General features: G+C 39.2%; 2 protein-coding genes across 3 annotated transcripts in view; one reads left to right on the top strand and one right to left on the bottom strand.

Moving 5' to 3' along the window:
- Nucleotides 1–18,432, top strand: part of LOC115937134 (sperm-associated acrosin inhibitor-like) — a 107,006-nt gene that overhangs the window by 30,758 nt on the left and 57,816 nt on the right. The window lies entirely within an intron of this gene.
- Nucleotides 4,455–9,137, bottom strand: SPINK9 (serine peptidase inhibitor Kazal type 9). The gene is made up of 4 exons (XM_031018551.2): nucleotides 9,040–9,137; nucleotides 8,071–8,099; nucleotides 5,947–6,074; nucleotides 4,455–4,643 (listed from the first exon to the last, which is right to left on the bottom strand). The coding sequence occupies exons 1-4, from the start codon at nucleotides 9,092–9,094 to the stop codon at nucleotides 4,598–4,600; spliced, it is 258 nt and encodes an 85-aa protein (XP_030874411.1). The 5' UTR covers nucleotides 9,095–9,137; the 3' UTR covers nucleotides 4,455–4,597.

Below are 18,432 nucleotides of genomic sequence, written 5' to 3'. Positions count from 1 at the left end.
CTCTATTCCCAAAGCCCCATATCCTTTTTTTTTTTTTTTTAATTTCCTTAAGGTTTTTTTCTTTCTCTTTTTGAAATTTTAAAAAATTGAGATATAATTGACATATAACATTATATTAGTTTTAGATATTAAACATAAAGATTCGATAATCGTATATATTGCCAAACGATCACCATCTTAACTATTATATTACAGAGGCTTCACAAATAATTTCACCTGACATGGAGGACACGGCAATATCTAAAGGGTGTGGCAGCAAACAGATGGCGGTTCAGGCAATCCATGGGCCCCATAGATAAACAAGAAAGAACTGGTGCCCTGATAGGCAGCCCAAACAGAGACAGGACAACCAGGGATGCGACTGGCACAACAGATGTCTGCCAATATTTTGGGGTGCCTGCCACTAGGCTCCAGGTAGAGTGGAGAAGAGAAGAGCAGCAAAGAGCACAAGCTAGAAGTGCAAGACCAGAGGGCTGGGCTGCTGGACAGGTTACAGACAGGGCCTCAGGCTGGGGAAGCTGCCTTGGTCAGAACAGGGGTCTTGGGCTTATGGAATGAAATTCAGGAACAATGGGGCAGAAGAAGAATGAAACCCAGAAGCCAGGCTTACTCTTTGATGAGTCAGTCATACAGGGCTGGGCTGCTCCCGGCCTTCATTGTTTTAGCCACAGAGCCTATTTTTGAGCACTAAATGACTCACATCCCAGGAAGTCAGTGCTCAGGAGTCTGGCAAGTGGAACGATTGGGTAGTTTCCTGAGCTCCCCAGAGGCATCTTTCACAACCTCAGTAGTTCTTTTCCAGCAGCGTTTCAGCAGGCACTCATAAAAGGCTTAACTTCAATTGACTTCAGTTCAGAGTTCCTTTTCTTAAGAAATTCGGAAAAGTTTTCAGGATGTGTCCCTGCAGATAGGTTTTGCTAAGGAATGTTTTTGTAGCTCTGTCTTCCACTTCCTTGATCTGTACTATCACTGTCAATTAAAATTCCAAAGTCAGTGCTTCAGCTTCCCTTTGTTCTCCCAGAGAGAAAGGAGTTACCTGTTCCAGAAGGACTGGTTTATTGGCTGGAGTAGTGACTCCTGCTTTGCTGAACTATGAGGAAGAACTAATTAAAAATGAAACAGAATGAGATTCCTTAGAATGTGAGTAGGCTTCAGTTCTAGCAACAGATTTTAGCAAATGGATTTAATTGTTTTTCTTTTATTTTATTTGTGCATCTTTAAAATTTTATGTCAATTTCCTTTTCATGTTACAAATGACAAGGATTTGCAAGGTGGTGTTGCAAGAGATGACTGTAGAGGATAGGAATGCAATGGGGAGTTTTAGGCTGTAGGTGAGCAAGGTGACTACCATTTAAGTCACTCCCCCACGATCTCTGGAAAAGCAGCCATTGCTCTCTCTTATTTGTATATCTGTGGATTCTTTTTATGGGAACTTGAAGATGCATTCCAGAGTTTGGGTTGGTGTAGAATGCAAACAGATGTCATATAGTCTTGTGCCACAGTTGGATCAGGAGGTGACATCTGACTTCAGGGTTATCTGGGATAAGACACCATTTTCCTTGCTTACTTGTTGATAGAAGTCAAATTCAATTCATCTTAATTTAATTCAGTTAGTTTATTATGCATTCATCAAATATCTGCAGCATGCCAGCTATGATCTCACAGTATAGCAAAAGAAACAGATGCTAACAAATTAATGAGAATATACTATGATGCTTGATAATCTGGGAGGATTACATGAATGAATGAATACATAGGAGACGCTCATTAGAGAATACATAGGAGCTTTTTAGAGAAGAGAGCATTAGGGATGAATCTTTTTAATGAGCGGAAATTGGTGAGATGGAGAAGTGGGAAAGAAAATTGGAGGAAGAGGGACCAGCATGTGCACAACTGCAAAGTGCCTGGAGGGTTCTGAGAGTGGTGACCAGTCCATTTATAATGTAGAATGGAGAGAGATGAGGCTGGAGAGAGAGGTGGCCAGCACTGATGGACTTACAGGCAGTGAGACTCACTGAAGTGATTTTAGCAGGGAGATGACAAGATAAGATCTATGTTTGAGAATTATCACTCTGGAAACAGTTGGAAATGGATTGTGGGCAATGGATAGTAGGGAGCCTTGGGAGGAAGAGTGGCTGAAAAACACGAACTGGCCAATAACCGTCTGTGCTGGTTTGTTATGTTGCAGTCTCCTGCTGCTCTCTTTGCTTGGAATGATGCTTCTCGCCTCTCAATCCCGTGGCTACTGCCTCCTCCTTCCACCCATCTCCACTGCTTCCTCCATTTTCCTTTGCCTGACTTCTACCCATCATTTGGTTTTTGCTTATAAATCAACTCAGGAGGGCCTCGGGAGGTCTTTCCTGATTGCCCTAGTTAGTCTAATTTATATATATATTTGATTGATATTTTGTTAATATCATTCTTCCTATGTAACCTTAAAGCTTCATGAACGAAGGATAAATTGTTATATTTGTGTGCTCATTGATGTATTTCTAGCATCTAGCAAAGAGTGGATATTTAATATTTGGTGAAAAGACAAATGAAGTCTAAGTCAGTATTTTCCATTTATTTAAAAAGTTTCTTTGGGGCACCTGGGTGGCTCAGTCGTTAAGCATCTGCCTTCGGCTCAGGTCATGATCCCAGGGTCCTGGGATCAAGCCCTGCATTGGGCTCCCTGCTCCGCAGCAAGTCTTCTTCTCCCTCTCCCACTCCCCCTGCTTGTGTTCCCTCTTTTGCTGTGTCTCTCTGTCAAATAAATAAATAAAATCTTAAAAAAAAAAGTTTCTTTGAAGAGTGCTTTTAAGTAGTCTTAGTGATGGTCTCGCATCATTCAGGAAACAACAGCAACAACAAAAAGTGAAAGAGAAAACAAAAGAAAGTAAACCACCCCAGAGAACACCACTCTACTTGAATTCTTTGGAAATTAGCATAGGTCGTTTTGTGGTCAGTCTTGGTGTCTGAATCTCTAATGGATTTGTGGACAAAAACACAGCTCAAAAGGACTTGACTCTATTTTCTCTTTCTCCCTCTTTGCAGAGAATATATAGTTAGATTTTCACATATTAAATGCATGCATAATGTGCTGCTATAATCCAATTGAAATGTTGCTTAATTTTGATTCAATGTTAATAAACATTTGCATAATATCAGTTCTGTGCAAGATGCTATACTAAGCCTGGCAAATTCTTCCATAGAATATAAGCTCCAAGAGGGCAAGATCAAGTCTATTCTATTTACCATTGTATGCTCCAAAGCCTATCACAGATATTGACACAAAGTAGGCATTAAAAGATATATGTTAATTGCAGAGGTGCACAAATGGATTAAAAAGATGTGCAAGGCATCCTCTCTGTTCTTTGGAACAGACAATATGATCTTGGAACATATAATAATATGTTTTTTGAAACATATAATGTAAGAATAGTGAGATCAGATAAGTTTCAGGTCCTAGATCTGAGATCAAACTTTAGGGGGATAAGTCAATCAGAGAAAGACAATTATCATATGGTTTTACTCATATGTGGAATATAAGAAATAACGCAGAAGATCATAGGGGAAGGGAGGGAAAACTGAATGAGAAGAAATCAGAGAGGGAGATAAATCATGAGAGACTCTTGACTGGGGAACAAACTGAGGGTTGCAGAAAGGGAGGTGGGTGCGGAGATGGGGTAACCGGGTGATGGGCATTAAGGAGGGCACGTGATGAGATGAGCACTGGGTGTTATACGCGACTAATGAATCAATGAACACTACATCAAAAACTAATGATGTACTATATGTTGGCTAATTGAATTTAGATTAAAAAAATACTTTAGGGGGGAAAAAACTCATGAAAGATGTCAACTAATTCATGGGAATTTACACAGCTTTACTGGGCACGTTTGACCAGCCACGTTTTACAAACACGTATTCTGGTAGAAAATAAAGAGCCGTCTAGGGCAGCTTTCATGTCTTAAATGTATGAAACATCTAGCAAAACAGTATTTCCTGATTCTTGTACTTGGAGGCTCCCGTTTTTTTCTGTTCATGTTTCAGGAATACACAAGAACTAAGTTATGCACAGGGGGTGTTTTCCTAGCCTGGGCAAGAAGAAGGCATCAGAGGAGCACCTGGGTGGCTCAGTCGTTAAGCGTCTGCCTTCGGCTCAGGTCATGATCCCAGGTCCTGGGACTGAGCCCCGCATTGGGCTCCCTGCTCAGCGGGAAGCCTGCTTCTCCCTCTCCACTCCCCCTGCTTGTGTTCCTGCTCTTCCTATCTCTCTGTCAAATAAATAAATAAAATCTTTTAAAAAAATTAAAAAAAGAAAAGAAAAAGGCATCAGATTCAGGTCCTTTGATATTCTGGGTCCAGCTACTGGTCTTTGTTGACCCTTTTCTCCCAGGATGTGGCCCTAAGGTGGTCCATTAGACATCACCCAAAAGTGAAACATCTGGAGGATTCAACTCCTAAATAAAAAGAGTCAGACATGTTTATTTCATGTAGGTCTACTTTATTCTACAAGGAAATCCAGACATAATGGTGACAAGATTAGGCAATGCGGCGTAGGTTATATGGGAGAAGAAGTGTGTTTCATGTGAACTGGAATCACAAGATAGATTCAACACTTTCCAAAATGTACAAATTTAAGTTTGTTGTGAGTTTTTCTGTGGAGAGAAAATAGCAACAAATGAAAATTGCTGAGGCCATAGGCATTTTATTAGCATCCAGAACTAATTTAGCATTCACTAATGAATCCCCAAGTCCATCCACTCATTGATGTTTTTTTTTTTTTTTAAAGATTTTATTTATTTATCTAAGACAGAGAGAATGAGAGAGACAGAGAGCACATGAGAGGGGGGAGGGTCAGAGGGAGAAGCAGGCTCCCTGCCGAGCAGGGAGCCCGATGCGGGACTCGATCCAGGGACTCGATCCAGGGACTCCAGGATCATGACCTGAGCCGAAGGCAGTCGCTTAACCAACTGAGCCCCCCAGGCGCCCATCCACTCATTGATGTTTTTAAAAGGAAGGAGTGACTGGGGGCGCCTGGATCACTCAGTCTGTTAAGCATCTGCCTTCTGGTCAGGTCATGATCTCAGGGTCCTGGGATGGAGCCCCGTGTCTGGCTCCATGCTCAGTGGGGAGTCTGCTTGTCCCTTTCCCTCTGTGCCCCCACCTCCTGCTCCCGCTCTCTCTCTCTCTCAAATAAATAAAATCTTCTCAAAAAAAGTAATTTTTTTCTGATAAAAAAACAAACCAGAACGATATGCCATCTATATTAGGTGTTTGTTTTCATTCATGTAAGTATTGAAAATACTTAAAAGGATCTGTATGTTTCTATACATTCTGGTATATCATGCACCATCTTATATTTTTTGAGCTGGTACTAATATATCTTTCAGATGATTACTTTGTAACTTTAAGCTATTTTTGGCTATTTGATTTTCAGATTTAATTTTTATTAGAGCTTCAATACATAAATCATACTCTGAAACAGAAAAATTTCTTTAGGGTTTTTAGATATTATCCCCTTTTGTGCCAATAATTAGGGGGCTCTAACACATCTAAACTTAATTATTAAAACTGAACAATAGATATGGTTCATTCTGACAGACGACTGGCCTGGCATGCCTAGGAGGAGAGATGTTCCTTGTCCCTTGAAATAATGAAGCACACACTGTGGGATGACTTGAGTTTTTTGTAGAGGGAATTCAAACAATAGATTAGTAGGTGGATGCTGAACTAGATGACCCTCAAATTTCCTTCCAACTTACAGATTCTAGGGTTCTTTGATTTACTCTTACTGTCAGAACACCCACAGATCCAAAGACACTAGGGACCCCAAATTCTATGTATTCATCATATTTACATATTCATTGTGCCCTAAACCACTTCTTCTAATTGAGGTATATTTGTCATAACACCTAATTACACCTTAAATATAGAAAAGAAAAATATTTCAATACTTACTGAACTTCAAAACAGAAGAAGCAATCATTTGGGTAAGTTTTGCCATCGGATCCACAAATTGGTGCATATATTGCATGACAGAATCCCTCTTTTCCTGGTGGTGACTTTTTATATTTACTGCAATCAACCTGGAAATACATATTAAAAGACTTCAACCAAATTTTTATTCCCAGGACTTAGGATTTCCCAAGCAAGTTTAGAGGGCTCTCAGATCATTTGTTTCTTATTTTAATTGTTCTCATCCAACCCCTTTGCAATAGATCAAGTATAAAGTTTTCTTGCATCAGATATAAAATCATGAGTGATAAACTTCTTTATGGTAGCTTGTAACCAAATAATTTACCTAAAAATTAAGAATTTAAATTTAAAAACACACATGGCAGATTCACAGATGTAATCATTCCCCTGATGTTAGTTTTCTACACATCCTGCTATTTCTCTCTTTCCCTTAAAAAGTTCTATCTGAATGCAAGTATGAGATGTATTATAGGGATACTTCCTATAATTTTAAGAACTAGCACATCATTAGCAACTTTTACCATTAATTATTGGTCACAAAGCACGTGTTATACACTTCATCAGGCATAGACAGACACATGTATTTTACTATTGTAGTTGAGAACCAACCACTGTTGTAAATGCTAGGAGCAAAGCCAATGTGAAGCTCCCTGCAGGAGCAGGTATGCAGTCACCAAGACAGAGTTTTCTGGGGTTTTCACTTATGAGCAAATTGAAGAGTGTGGACAGTAAAAGTCAAATACATCAGATTTCAAATCCTGACTATATGACCCTGGGACCATCATTTTACTTCTCGAAGCTTTGGTTTCTTTACCTGCAAAGTAAGGGCGATAATAACTACATTGTAAGGTTAAAGTAAAAAATATATAATCAAGAAGATACGTGTAAAATGCTTAGCACTTAATGACATGGAAAATACTGAAAAAATACTATAGTTTTATCCCTTGGCTTTACGTTCAGGACTACACAAACTCTAGCTCTATACAGAAGACTTTACATTTCCAGTTTTTCTGACTCAGAGTTCTACATGTGATGTCTTACTAATTGTTTAATATCTCCACTTGGGTAGCCTGAAATATACCCAAACTTCAGGTTAAATTCATCTTCCCCTTCAGCTATGTTCCATTAATTAACCCATTCATTCCTTTGGTTGCCATATGCCATGTACCTTCTAAGTTTTAGGGCTGAGCTGACGGCTGGCAACACAAAGATTAGCAAGCATGATGAAATGGCAGAGGAGCTCAGAAGCTAGTGGAGTCTAGTGGAGAATGGGAATGATGGTGCCCCTTGATGAGTATATGTCAGCATGATTTCACTTCTTGCCTGCTCAAACCCCAGTGTTGGGACTTACGTCATATGCGCAGTTTGACCAGAAACTACCAAGGCTTCATATTCATTGACCTTTTTCATTCTCAAGCAGCTACTAAATCATGAAGGATGTCTTGGACTCAGGACTGTCTGACTCCAAAATTTACACTCTTCATCCTCTTATTCTCTTTAATATGTAAAACGAAAGACTCAAAAGAAGTGAAAGGAGCTGCCTAGGCCCTGCAGGCATACAGCTAAAAAGCCATTGAGCTTGGACTCCTGGTTTAAAGTTTTTACTACCACACCTAGATTTTCTCAACAATAGTTACTGCTTAATATGAGTCATAAAGGGAAGGTTAAATTAAAATCTTCATTTCCTAAGATAAAGAACAAAGATGTATGTGACCCATTTAACAATTATAAGAATCATGACTTGTCCTTCTTGAGTTTTACTAGGTGCCAGGTACTGTGCTCTACTCTCTTCAAACACTGAGGTTTTAACCCTCACAATAAGCTTATGAGGCAAGTATTGTTGCCCATGGCCATACGATCAAGGAGCTGGAATTCAAACCCAGGACTTTATAACTCGGATGCTAGGTATCTAACCACTTTGTTCTACTATGTCCATTTCAGAAAGGTCTCTTAATAGTTTTTTTAAATAAAATCACTTTTGATATTTAAAAAAATCGTCAAACATGTAGCAATTTAATTAATGTACAGTAGCAAATATTTCCTTGTTGATACCAGCTTTAAAATTACATAGAAGTGGGACTTTTATATCAAGATGGATGTACTGACCTGTTGAGGGTGTGGAGCACATTCTACATCTGTGAGAAAAACAAAGACAAGAGAAACCAAATTAAACTCTGGAAGAACCTAAGCTTGTTAAAAAAAAAAAAAGGTCTTTCATTTATGTTTCAGCTCTCAGCCTATCAAAAATATAAGACTCTCTTCAGAACTGTGTATCAATATAATAGCAAAGGTTGAAGCTCAACATAAATTTTTTTTTCTTTTTTGGATGGGATGAGAGCATAGCCAAAAGCATGGAGAAGCTACTATAATAATGAGTTTTGTTCTTTCCTACCTCATAATCAGAGTTTAGGAAATATTGAAAAAAAGAAGTGGTTTTATATCTAGTGAATGTCTGCTATTGTGTAGTAGGAATAGATGGCAGAAGCTGGACCAGCAGTTGAAAATTCTTAGGAAGCAGATTTCAACTCAGTGCAAAAATAATAATAGCTCATGCTGCCAAACAATGGATGGGACATTTTTAAAAAAAATTTAAACTCAATTAGTCAACATATAGTACATCATTCGTTTAAGATGTAGTGTTCAGTGATTCATCAGTTGCATATAACACCCAGTGCTCGTCATATCACGTGCCCTCCTTAATGCCCATCACCCAGTTATCCCATCCCCCTACCCACCTCCCGTTCTGCTACCCTCAGTTGATGGGACAGTTTTATAAAGAAATGAGGTCCCCATAAATGGAGATATCAAGTCAAAGCAGAGTCTGGATGTACACTTACCAAAGAAGTTATACAAAATGTTTATGTGGGTAAGAATTTGGCCTTAGCTGACCATTTAGGTCAACTCAGCCCCAAAGATGGTATCATTTAACGATTTATTGGTAGAGACAAAAAAAATGCATTTCAAAAAGCTTCCCTTATTATCTACGTGCTGTGTATATCCCAGAATGCTGTGAGCAAAAGATGACATGAGCTGTTGGTATCAGGATAGGGGTGGTGTTGTGAGGGAGATACTTACTGAAGATGGTCATAAGTGCCAGAGCCAAGAGTAGGGCACAAGCTATTGCTTTCATGCTGCTGAAGTGGCCAAGCGCGGTCAGATGGTGGCAAAACAAGTGACTTTCTGGTGTCTACTCTGCCCACTTGGGTCCTGCCTTATATATTGTCAAGAGTTCCTGCCTCGATTATGAAATAGCTATTTCCAGAAACTGAATCATGGGAAGAGGTCAGAAACATTCGCTAGTGTGGGAATTCTTTTATTGTGAAATCAAATAGTTGCCCATGATATTTTAATAGATAATAGAACCCAATAAAGCTGTTGTTATTTCCTTATTTCTTTACATACTTGAGAGTTTGAGTGCTTTCACATCTGTTATACCATTGGATCTTCATAATAAGTCTATTGGATAGTTATTACCATTTTCTTTGTGTTACAGATGGGAAAATGAAGTGACAGAGAAGTTAAGTAATTTCAACCAGGTTTATTACATATTTGTCTTTGTACTACTTCCGGGAATACTCATCAGCATGGCAGCTTTCGAAGTTCGGACACTTTCCCAGTTTCCCCTCTTTCCTCTGAGACCAAATAGGAAATGTTGCCAGATGAGACTCCAGACTGGGTATAGAGAAAAAGTATCAACACCCAAGTCTTTTTTGCGGGGGGAGAAGGGCAGAGGGACAAGGAGAGAGAGAATCTCAAGCAGGCTCCACACCCAGCATGGAGCCCGTCGTGGGGCTTAATCCCATGACCCCAAGATCATGACCTGAGCCGAAATCAAGAGTCGGATGCTTAACAGGCTGAGCCACCCAGGTGCCTCAACACCCAAGTCTTTTTTTTTTTTTTTAGATTTTATTTATTTATTATTTGAGAGAGAGAGAATGAGAGACAGAGAGCATGAGAGGGAGGAGGGTCAGAGGGAGAAGCAGACTCCCTGCCAAGCAGGGAGCCCGATGCGGGACTCGATCCAGGGACTCCAGGATCATGACCTGAGCCGAAGGCAGTCGCTTAACCAACTGAGCCACCCAGGCGCCCCAACACCCAAGTCTTGATTCAGCAGAAACAAGCAATGATTGATGCTCTTTAGCAGGGGGGATAATTTTCCCAAGAATCTAAATTTGAGGAGATGGAACAGTGGGTGGAGCTGGTGAGCAGTCACACCTCATTTACCTGCCAGATCTCTGGTGGAAGCTTCTTTATCAAGGGCACTTGGGAGAAGGGACTACTCAAGGGCAATAATAAAGAGCTATGTGACCATCTTAGCCAGTAGTGGATTTGTTGTCTGCAGTGGCTGGACTGTCCCTAAAGCTTTGGCCATGATTCTCTAGTCCTGAAAACACAGCCTGATGATTCAAGAATGAGATGTTGACTTTGCCCTGGGCCATGGTTACATACGACGCCAGTGACATCTTACACTAATACAATCATTTTTAACAGACAAGCTCACCAATCATTTGGCCATGGTTTAAATAGGTTTAATTGTGCTTTATCAAACCATGTTTCATTTGAAATCTCTGATAAAGACTACAAGGACGGGGCACCTGGGTGGCTCAGTCGTTAAGCGTCTGCCTTCGGCTCGGGTCGTGATCCCAGGGTCCTGGGATCGAGTTCTGCATCGGGCTCCCTGCTCGGCGGGAAGCCTGCTTCTCCCTCTCCCACTCCCCCTGCTTGTGTTCCCTCTCTCACTGTCTCTCTCTCTCTGTTGAATAAATAAATAAAATCTTTAAAAAAAAAAAAAAGACTACAAGGACACCTATTTTGGAATGTGCCAATTTTCAATACAATGACTCTATGAGAAGACCTTGAAAGCAGCTCTTGCAGTTTGGGTAGACAGAGTTGGAAGACACTGTATATACCACTAGTGGAAGTAGTGCCAAAGACTGAGACTGAAACTCACAACTGTTTCCCTTCAAAAGGATAAAGACAGCTGGAACCTGTGCTGGTCTGGGGGGCGGGCATCATTATATTACTGAGAGTTGAAACTCTAAGTGTCTTGCAGAGCTGAATTCATTGCCAGCTTCACCATTCCCTACATGACTTGGTGTAAGTTATTGAACTCTTAGTAGCCTTGGTTTCTTAATGTTCATTTAATCATTCAGTAAATATTAATGAGCATTTACTCTTAGAAACTATATTACAACTTGGGCATACCATGAATAATGAGAAACTTTGCCACTGTCTTCATTATAGCTTGACAAGGACTTTGTTCTTGACCGAACTGTAGTTTAGGCTGCTCTGAGTCCTTTTCTTGATTCGGCCTTAACCTTGCTCCCCACCTCCCCTCCATCTCTTGTCTTTGGCCTGCCCCTTTCAGTCTTGGCATAGAATCCTGATAAGTCATCTCCCTACCATTGATATCTGATCACTCTTGATATCTGATCAAGTTCTTCATTCCCCACTTTTAATATATAAGTCCTTGGCCAGCCTTTAGCAAGAATCTTCCTATTCTTGGTAACTCTCATTAATAATTTTCCATCTCCTGACCCCCTCAACTTGCTCCTTGGCTAAAAATCCCCACTTGTTTTATGCAGACTTGAGCCCAATCTCTCTCTCCTATTGCAATAGGAGCTTTCAAGATTATACCTTGAGTGACATTTTCCTTACCATTTTAACAAGTGTCAAATACTTTAACAAGCTTACAAAATAAAGTTAATGGCACAATCATCATAAGCTTGTTGTAAGTTTCAAATGAGATTGTATTTGTAAAGTTCTTGTCCAGGGTCTGGAATATAGTAAGCTCTTAACAAATTTGGGTATTTGATGATAATGATCATGATAGTGAAGACAATGACAGTGACTGTGGTCTGAAGAAAAGACTCAGAAAGCACTTAAGAAGTATCTTAAAATAAGCAAATGGTGTATCTTTGTGGCCATATTGGAAATAATACATACTGGCATGTGATCACAAAAGGAACTTTATGATGGTCAGTGATGTTTGATAATGACTAGAGGTAATGAGAATCTTATCCTTTTAAGTGTCTCATTGGAGGTCAAATGAATACTTCTCAGGGACTCTGCAGAGGTGATTCCTTTATTGAATGGCGTCTATCCACATTTTTAAACTTTTCTTTTTTAACAGCAAAATACTTTGTTTAATGACAATAGCAATATCAGTAATAATATTTACTGAGCACTAATTATGTGTCAGGTAGTTTTGGAATTGTTATATGGCTATTAACTTATTTAAATTTTAAAACTATGTTAGATAAATACTATTACTATCAATGACTTTACAAATAAAGGAAGAGAGGCACAAAGAAAATAGAGAAGTTGTCCAAGATCACAAGAGAGCATAGTGGAACTGAAAAATGTTGTATAGAAGCATAATACACTAAACAGACAACAGACGTTCTCCATTACTTGAAGGACTGTGGCAGCTTGGCTTCCTTGTCCCCATCTTCCCATAATGGCCCTTGAGTCACACTCATGGAGTCCCTAGGGGTCCACAGGATAATTTGAAGATCTCTAGTCTAGGAGAGAAGTTCCCAAATTCCACCCTCAGACAGCAACTCCAGCAGGTGGGTCCATAGGGGTTCAGTGAGGAAAGTACTACTTGAGGGAGAGCTTATCTGGATCAGAGCCTCAGCCTGGCTGGTTATAAGAGTGTGAACGCAGAAGGGAGAATGCAGAAAAACAGGATGATTTAGAAGGAGCAAGTTCACACAGAGTTCCAGGACCATAAAGGAGATTCTCTAGTTCAGGGAATAAAGCAGTCATCTGAATTGAAGCCCAAGAAGAACTGAATCTCAAGATTTTAGATACAAGATTAGAGGAGAACTAATATAGAGGTTATTCTCTGGAGGGTGTCAGAGGGCTGGGCTGGCTGAGGCTATAATTGCTAAAACCTCTTCTACTTCTGAGGAAGACTGGCCAGAGTTTAGGAGCCATTGATGTGCATGCATGGGTTAAGTGGTCACCTCTGGAGGGGAAATGTTGCAGGATCTGGGAATCAGGAAAACTTTGACACAAAGTCCCTTGAGCTCTTCAGAAATGTCTTTCCACACAATGGCAGTCCTTTCCTGCTAATAAGCTAGACCTTTTAGCCAGCCCTGAGTTACACTGAGAAAAGGAAGAAGAACAAGAAGAAGAAGAAGAAGAAGAAGAACAAGAACAAGAAGAACAAGAAGAAGAACAAGAAGAAGAGGAGGAGGAGGAAGAGGAGGAGGAGGAGGAGGAAGGCAAAGGGAAAGGGGATAGGTAGGGGAAGAAGAAGAGGCAGAGCAGAAGCAGCAGCTTAAAATGTCACTGTGAATTGAGGGTTGTTTTTTTTTTTTTCCTCCTAAGGAATTCTGAACTATTTTCAGCATGTATTGGTGGGGAGAGGGGAGGTGGGGAGAACCTTATGGTTTATTTGGGAATTTACTTAAGAACTCAGCCTGTGTGGCATATCCTTCCCATATTCTCTTGCTATTTCCCATTCTGAAGTCACTTCTGTGCCTTTACTTTGCTTTCTTGGAGAAACAGTTCTATCAAATTACTAGTACCTGTTTTGCATAACAATTAGGAAGAACACATTTTTGAATTTTAACTTTTTGTTTTGAAATAATTGTTGCAAGACTAGAACAAAGAACTTGTCATGTACTCTTCACCTCAAGACTCCATTTTGCCATTTGTGTCAATAATGCCTTTATAACAGGATGATCTAATCCAATCAGATTGTATAAAAAACTCTAACAGAAATTAACTCAAAATGGATGAAAGAGTTAATGTAATAGTTGTAAGTATACGAGTCTTAGAATAAAACAGGCATAAACCTTTGGATGGGCAGTGGTTTCTTAGATATGACACTAAAAATATAATAAAAGGGAAAATAGATAAATTGGATTTTGTCAAAATCCAAATTTTGTGCTTGATAGGACAGCCCACAGAATGGGAGAAAATATTTGCAAATCATAGATCTGATAAAGGAAAAAAAATATTCAGAATATATAAAGCTAAACAGAATATATGCAGTTCAACAATAACCAGACAAATAATCTAGCTAAAAAATGAGCAACGGGTTTAAATAAACATTTTTCCAAAGGATATATACAAATGGCCAATAAAGCCATTAAAATATGCTCATCATCATTAGTTATTAAAGAAACGCAAATCAAAGCCAAAATGAGTACCATTTCACATCCATTAGGATAGCTAAAAAAAATAAAATAAAAGACAAGATGTCAAGGATGTGGAGAAAATGGAACCCTTATACATTGCTAGAAAGATGGGGGAATAAGAGTGACTGCCAGTCAGTTTGGAGTTTCTTTTTGGAGTTATCAAAGGTATTGAAATCAAATAGTGGTGCTGGTTGCACAATTTTGTGAGCAGAATAGAGTTTTACATTTTAAAAACAAGAATTTTTGTAACTAATATAATGCTGTGTGTTAATTATAATTCAATTAAAAATTAAAAAATAATAAAACCCTGAGTTTTATGGTATGTGAAATATTTCTCAACAAACAACAACAATGACAATAATAAAAGATCCATTCAGAATCATGCAATATCGTGTTCTTTAGTCTCTTTCAATGCAGAATATTTAAAAGGCCTGTTCTTGGTTTTTGAAAGTTGTAGATGAGTTATTTTATAGAAGGTTTCTGAATTTGAGTTTGTCTCATGTTTCCTAGTGGCTATATTCAGGTTGTGCATTTTTGGCAGGGAAATACAGAAGATACTCTATATTCTTCGCGTTGTATACTTTGAGATAGTATCCATGATGTTGATTTGCCCCATCACTAACTATGCTAACTTTGATCACTTGTGCCAGTTAGTGTCTGCAATGTTTCTCTACTCTACTGTTACTCTTTCTCCTTCCAAATTAGTAAATATTTTGTGATGAGATCCCTTGAGATTATTTGAATATCTCATTTTTCATCACAGTTTTACTCATGGTATTAAGTGAGGCCATGTTCAAATAGGGCAAACTATATAAGTAAATTCATGTAATCTTACATGTTCAAATTGTACTTTTGCCTTTTCACTTTCTAGTATCAATTTCTAAGGAACTAAAATATTCCCATTTCTCAAACCAAGAAAAAAACCCCACATTTACTGATCATGGGCCTTTACTTCAACATACCAAACACATTTACAAAAATGTAGTCTATGTGTTCAGGCCTGGGTAAATGTTGGAGAAGTATGGACATACAGATCCTAATCAACCCTTTCATTTCCGTAGGACTTTACAGTTTATAAAGCATGTTCACATGCATATATCATCTGACTCTGACAATATACAGGTTAAATTAGGGATTTGATTTTGTCGGTAAGCAAAGAGATATTGCACATGTAAATGACCAACCTACAGCTACACACCTGGTGATGTTCAAGTTGGCATAAGCATACAAGTCTCCTGTTCCAGGTTTTGTTGTGTTCTCTTGAGCTGCTTGGTGGAGTTTTATAAAGAAGACAATGATGATGAATATGCCAAAGACCTCAGGGAAGCAAGTGCTGATGAATACATAGAGAAGTGAGTAAAACTTAATAAAGTCATTTTTTTCTTCAAGGCCTAAACTTGGAGAGGTAACAATTTAAAAATAAACCTACTTTACACTTACATTTATAGTGATTTAACAGTTTCCCTGTGGCAAAGATTTACTTTTCCTGGCAGGGAAAAAGGAAAAGAAAAGATATTAATAGATATGCCATAGTGAGAAATATGTATATAAATTCCACTGATGTTAAAAGCTTATGATGAAAACCAAAAATCTTCATTGCCAATATCACTTTGGTGGGAGTTAATTTTAACCATTTCTATTCTAAGGTTGTTACCGTCACAATTCTCAATATTTAAGAAATCAAGAAATAGAGGTATAAGTAGACCTTATTATTTATTGACTACCATCTATGAAGGAAAGTCATTAATTTGTATTACCTTACAACCTTTAGTTCTTCCCAATTTTTGATGAGTATATCATGACTTTTCAAAAATTCTGCATACTACCTTTATAACTTTAAATAATATATCTTGGTCACTTTCTATTATTCTCATCCTTAGGCAACATCTCATAATCCTACAAGAAACTTACATGCCTCCATACACTTCCCTCAGTCAACTTTTCTCTCTAAAGATTTGTCACCTCTATGTTTATTTTTACATTTAAGACATTAAAAATATGCACATTCTGTTCTGTATGCCATAATTCATTCTTCTACAGTTTAACCACAGGTTAATTCCAAAATTTGAAGAGCAATAACTATTTTTAAACATCATTTATAAATTTTAAAAGGATTCTGGGAATGTATCAATTGTGGGCCAAATCTAGACTTCAATTTCAGAAAGATCAGAAATCTTCTTTAAGGCGGTGAGTTGTGGTGAGTGTTGGAAGAAAAGGAGAAATGTCATCAACAGCTAGTATTGGGCTCTGAATACAATATGGACCAAAGACCTGAGGCTGCTCAGGTCTGCAATGAAGCCAGATGTTTCCTCATTGTCTTTATGCAGTGTGGTGTGTAGAACCAACGCTAGCTAGACTCAGCGCCAACAGAACCATCCATCATTTACAGTTCTGCAATTCTGCCCATTATTTCCCTCTGGGAGCTTCTTTTGTCTCACCTGAGAAGCTAGGCTGATCATGTCTACCTTATGATGGATGCTGTGTGAGGATTAAATGAGACAGGAATATGAAAGTCTTTTGTGAACTATAAGTGTTTTACAGATGTTATGTACTGGGTCATTTCATAGTAGAAAGAGTTTGATTCCCAAGGGTATTGAGATATGATGGATGAAATTCTGAAAACACTTTTTTGGGCCCTGGATTGGGAGTAGCAGATCTGGGTTCTTGTCCTCGTCTTCCATATGAGCAATGAGGCATTTCCAATTTGGGGAGTTCAGAGTTTCTATCCATAAAAAGAGGCTGTTTACTGGGTCTCTTTCATCCATGATGATCAGGAATTCTTATATAGGTGTGTATTTTGCTCACATTTTGTATCATGTTTCCATTGATATCTTTCCCTGATCTTCATGCATAGTTGCCAGGGATTTTGTAGGTTTTTCCATCTGTACCATACTTGGGGGTGAGGATGGGCTCACAGCGTAGGGGTATGCCCATGCCATGGCCTTTATCACAGTCCAACTACCTGGAGAAAGAGAGCTTTTTTGTACAAAGAAATGAGCTTCTGAGGATTCAGTTCTTCTGAGGAGACGTGAGTGAGATCAGAGGAAGAATGAGAAGGACTGAGGTAGCCAAAAGTTTGAAGGCAGTAGGGGAGAGAGGGGTGAGCAAGTGGAGCAATATGGAAATCAGACTCCTAAGAAGGTATAAACAACTGAAGATATATAAGAAAGATTAGTGAGGAGCACTGGGAAAATGCAGGTGTTTGTTTAAGACAGGGCAAACAGTGTCAGGTGCAGGAGTAGATCAAGACCAAGAAAAGGAAAGACAAGAGAAGCTGAAGATCTAAGAAGGTGGGAGGAATTGGCATGATGAGAAGAGTACAGCAGACTGAGAAACCTGTGGGGTTGTGGGCAACTCAGGCGTGGGGATGCTCCACATACACAAGCAGGTGTGAGCAGCTCAGGAGAGGATCATACCAGGAGGGGTGGGAGCTTGGAACCCGGAAGTGAGAGCCGCTGAAGGTGGCAAGCAACTGAAGAGTGCTAAGCCAGCAAGACCATTTGACCACCTATTCTAGGCCCTGTTCAGATCACAACTTCTCCCTATCTGCTACTTTTACCTCAGCAGCTTTGTTTGTCCAAGATACTTCCCTATCCTTGCTCTTCTTCACAGTTCCATAGTTGACTTGACCATGATCTGGCTTGACCTTGACTTTGAACTTGACTTTGAATTTGACTCTGATTCAGACCCATATTTTATCCCAATCATCCAGACCATGTTAGGTGCATCATGATCATGGGGACAGAGTCTGTACTTATATGATTATATAACACTTTAGCAGTAGAATATAAATGCAGGCATGATCCAATTGTTTATAAGCCTTTTCATACGACTTTTATGGAGTTACCATAACTATGGATTCCCTCTCTCTTCTTTTTTTTTTTTTTTAGATTTTATTTTTTTATCTGAGATAGAGAGAGAGTGAGAGAGAAAGAGCATGAGTGGGGGAGAGAGGGAGAGGGAGAAACAGGCTCCCCACTGAGCAGAAAGCCCGATGCAGGGTTTGGTCCCAGGACCCTGGGATCATGACCTGAGCCAAAGGCAGACGCTTAACCAACTGAGCCACCCAGGCACCCCTCCCTTTCTCTTCTTGAGTCTATGAGGAGATAAGATTTCCACAGACTTCCTTGTATCTTTAGGGAAGCCTGTAGGTGGGCAGGACTATCCTCTTTCAATCTCTGGGCCAAGAACAGTTCTGGAGCAAGTGAGGGAAGAAGTGAACATGGGGAGGAGAAAATGAGGACCATGAAAGTATACCAAGGCCTAATCTGGGTCACTAATTTCTTGTGAGCTATGCCTATCACTGAAGACTTCC

This window comes from Leptonychotes weddellii, chromosome 7 (assembly GCF_054177405.1).
Source record: "Leptonychotes weddellii isolate Sample4059 chromosome 7, ASM5417740v2, whole genome shotgun sequence".
Lineage (NCBI taxonomy): Eukaryota > Metazoa > Chordata > Mammalia > Carnivora > Phocidae > Leptonychotes > Leptonychotes weddellii.
This window is presented reverse-complemented; position numbering and strand designations above follow the sequence as displayed.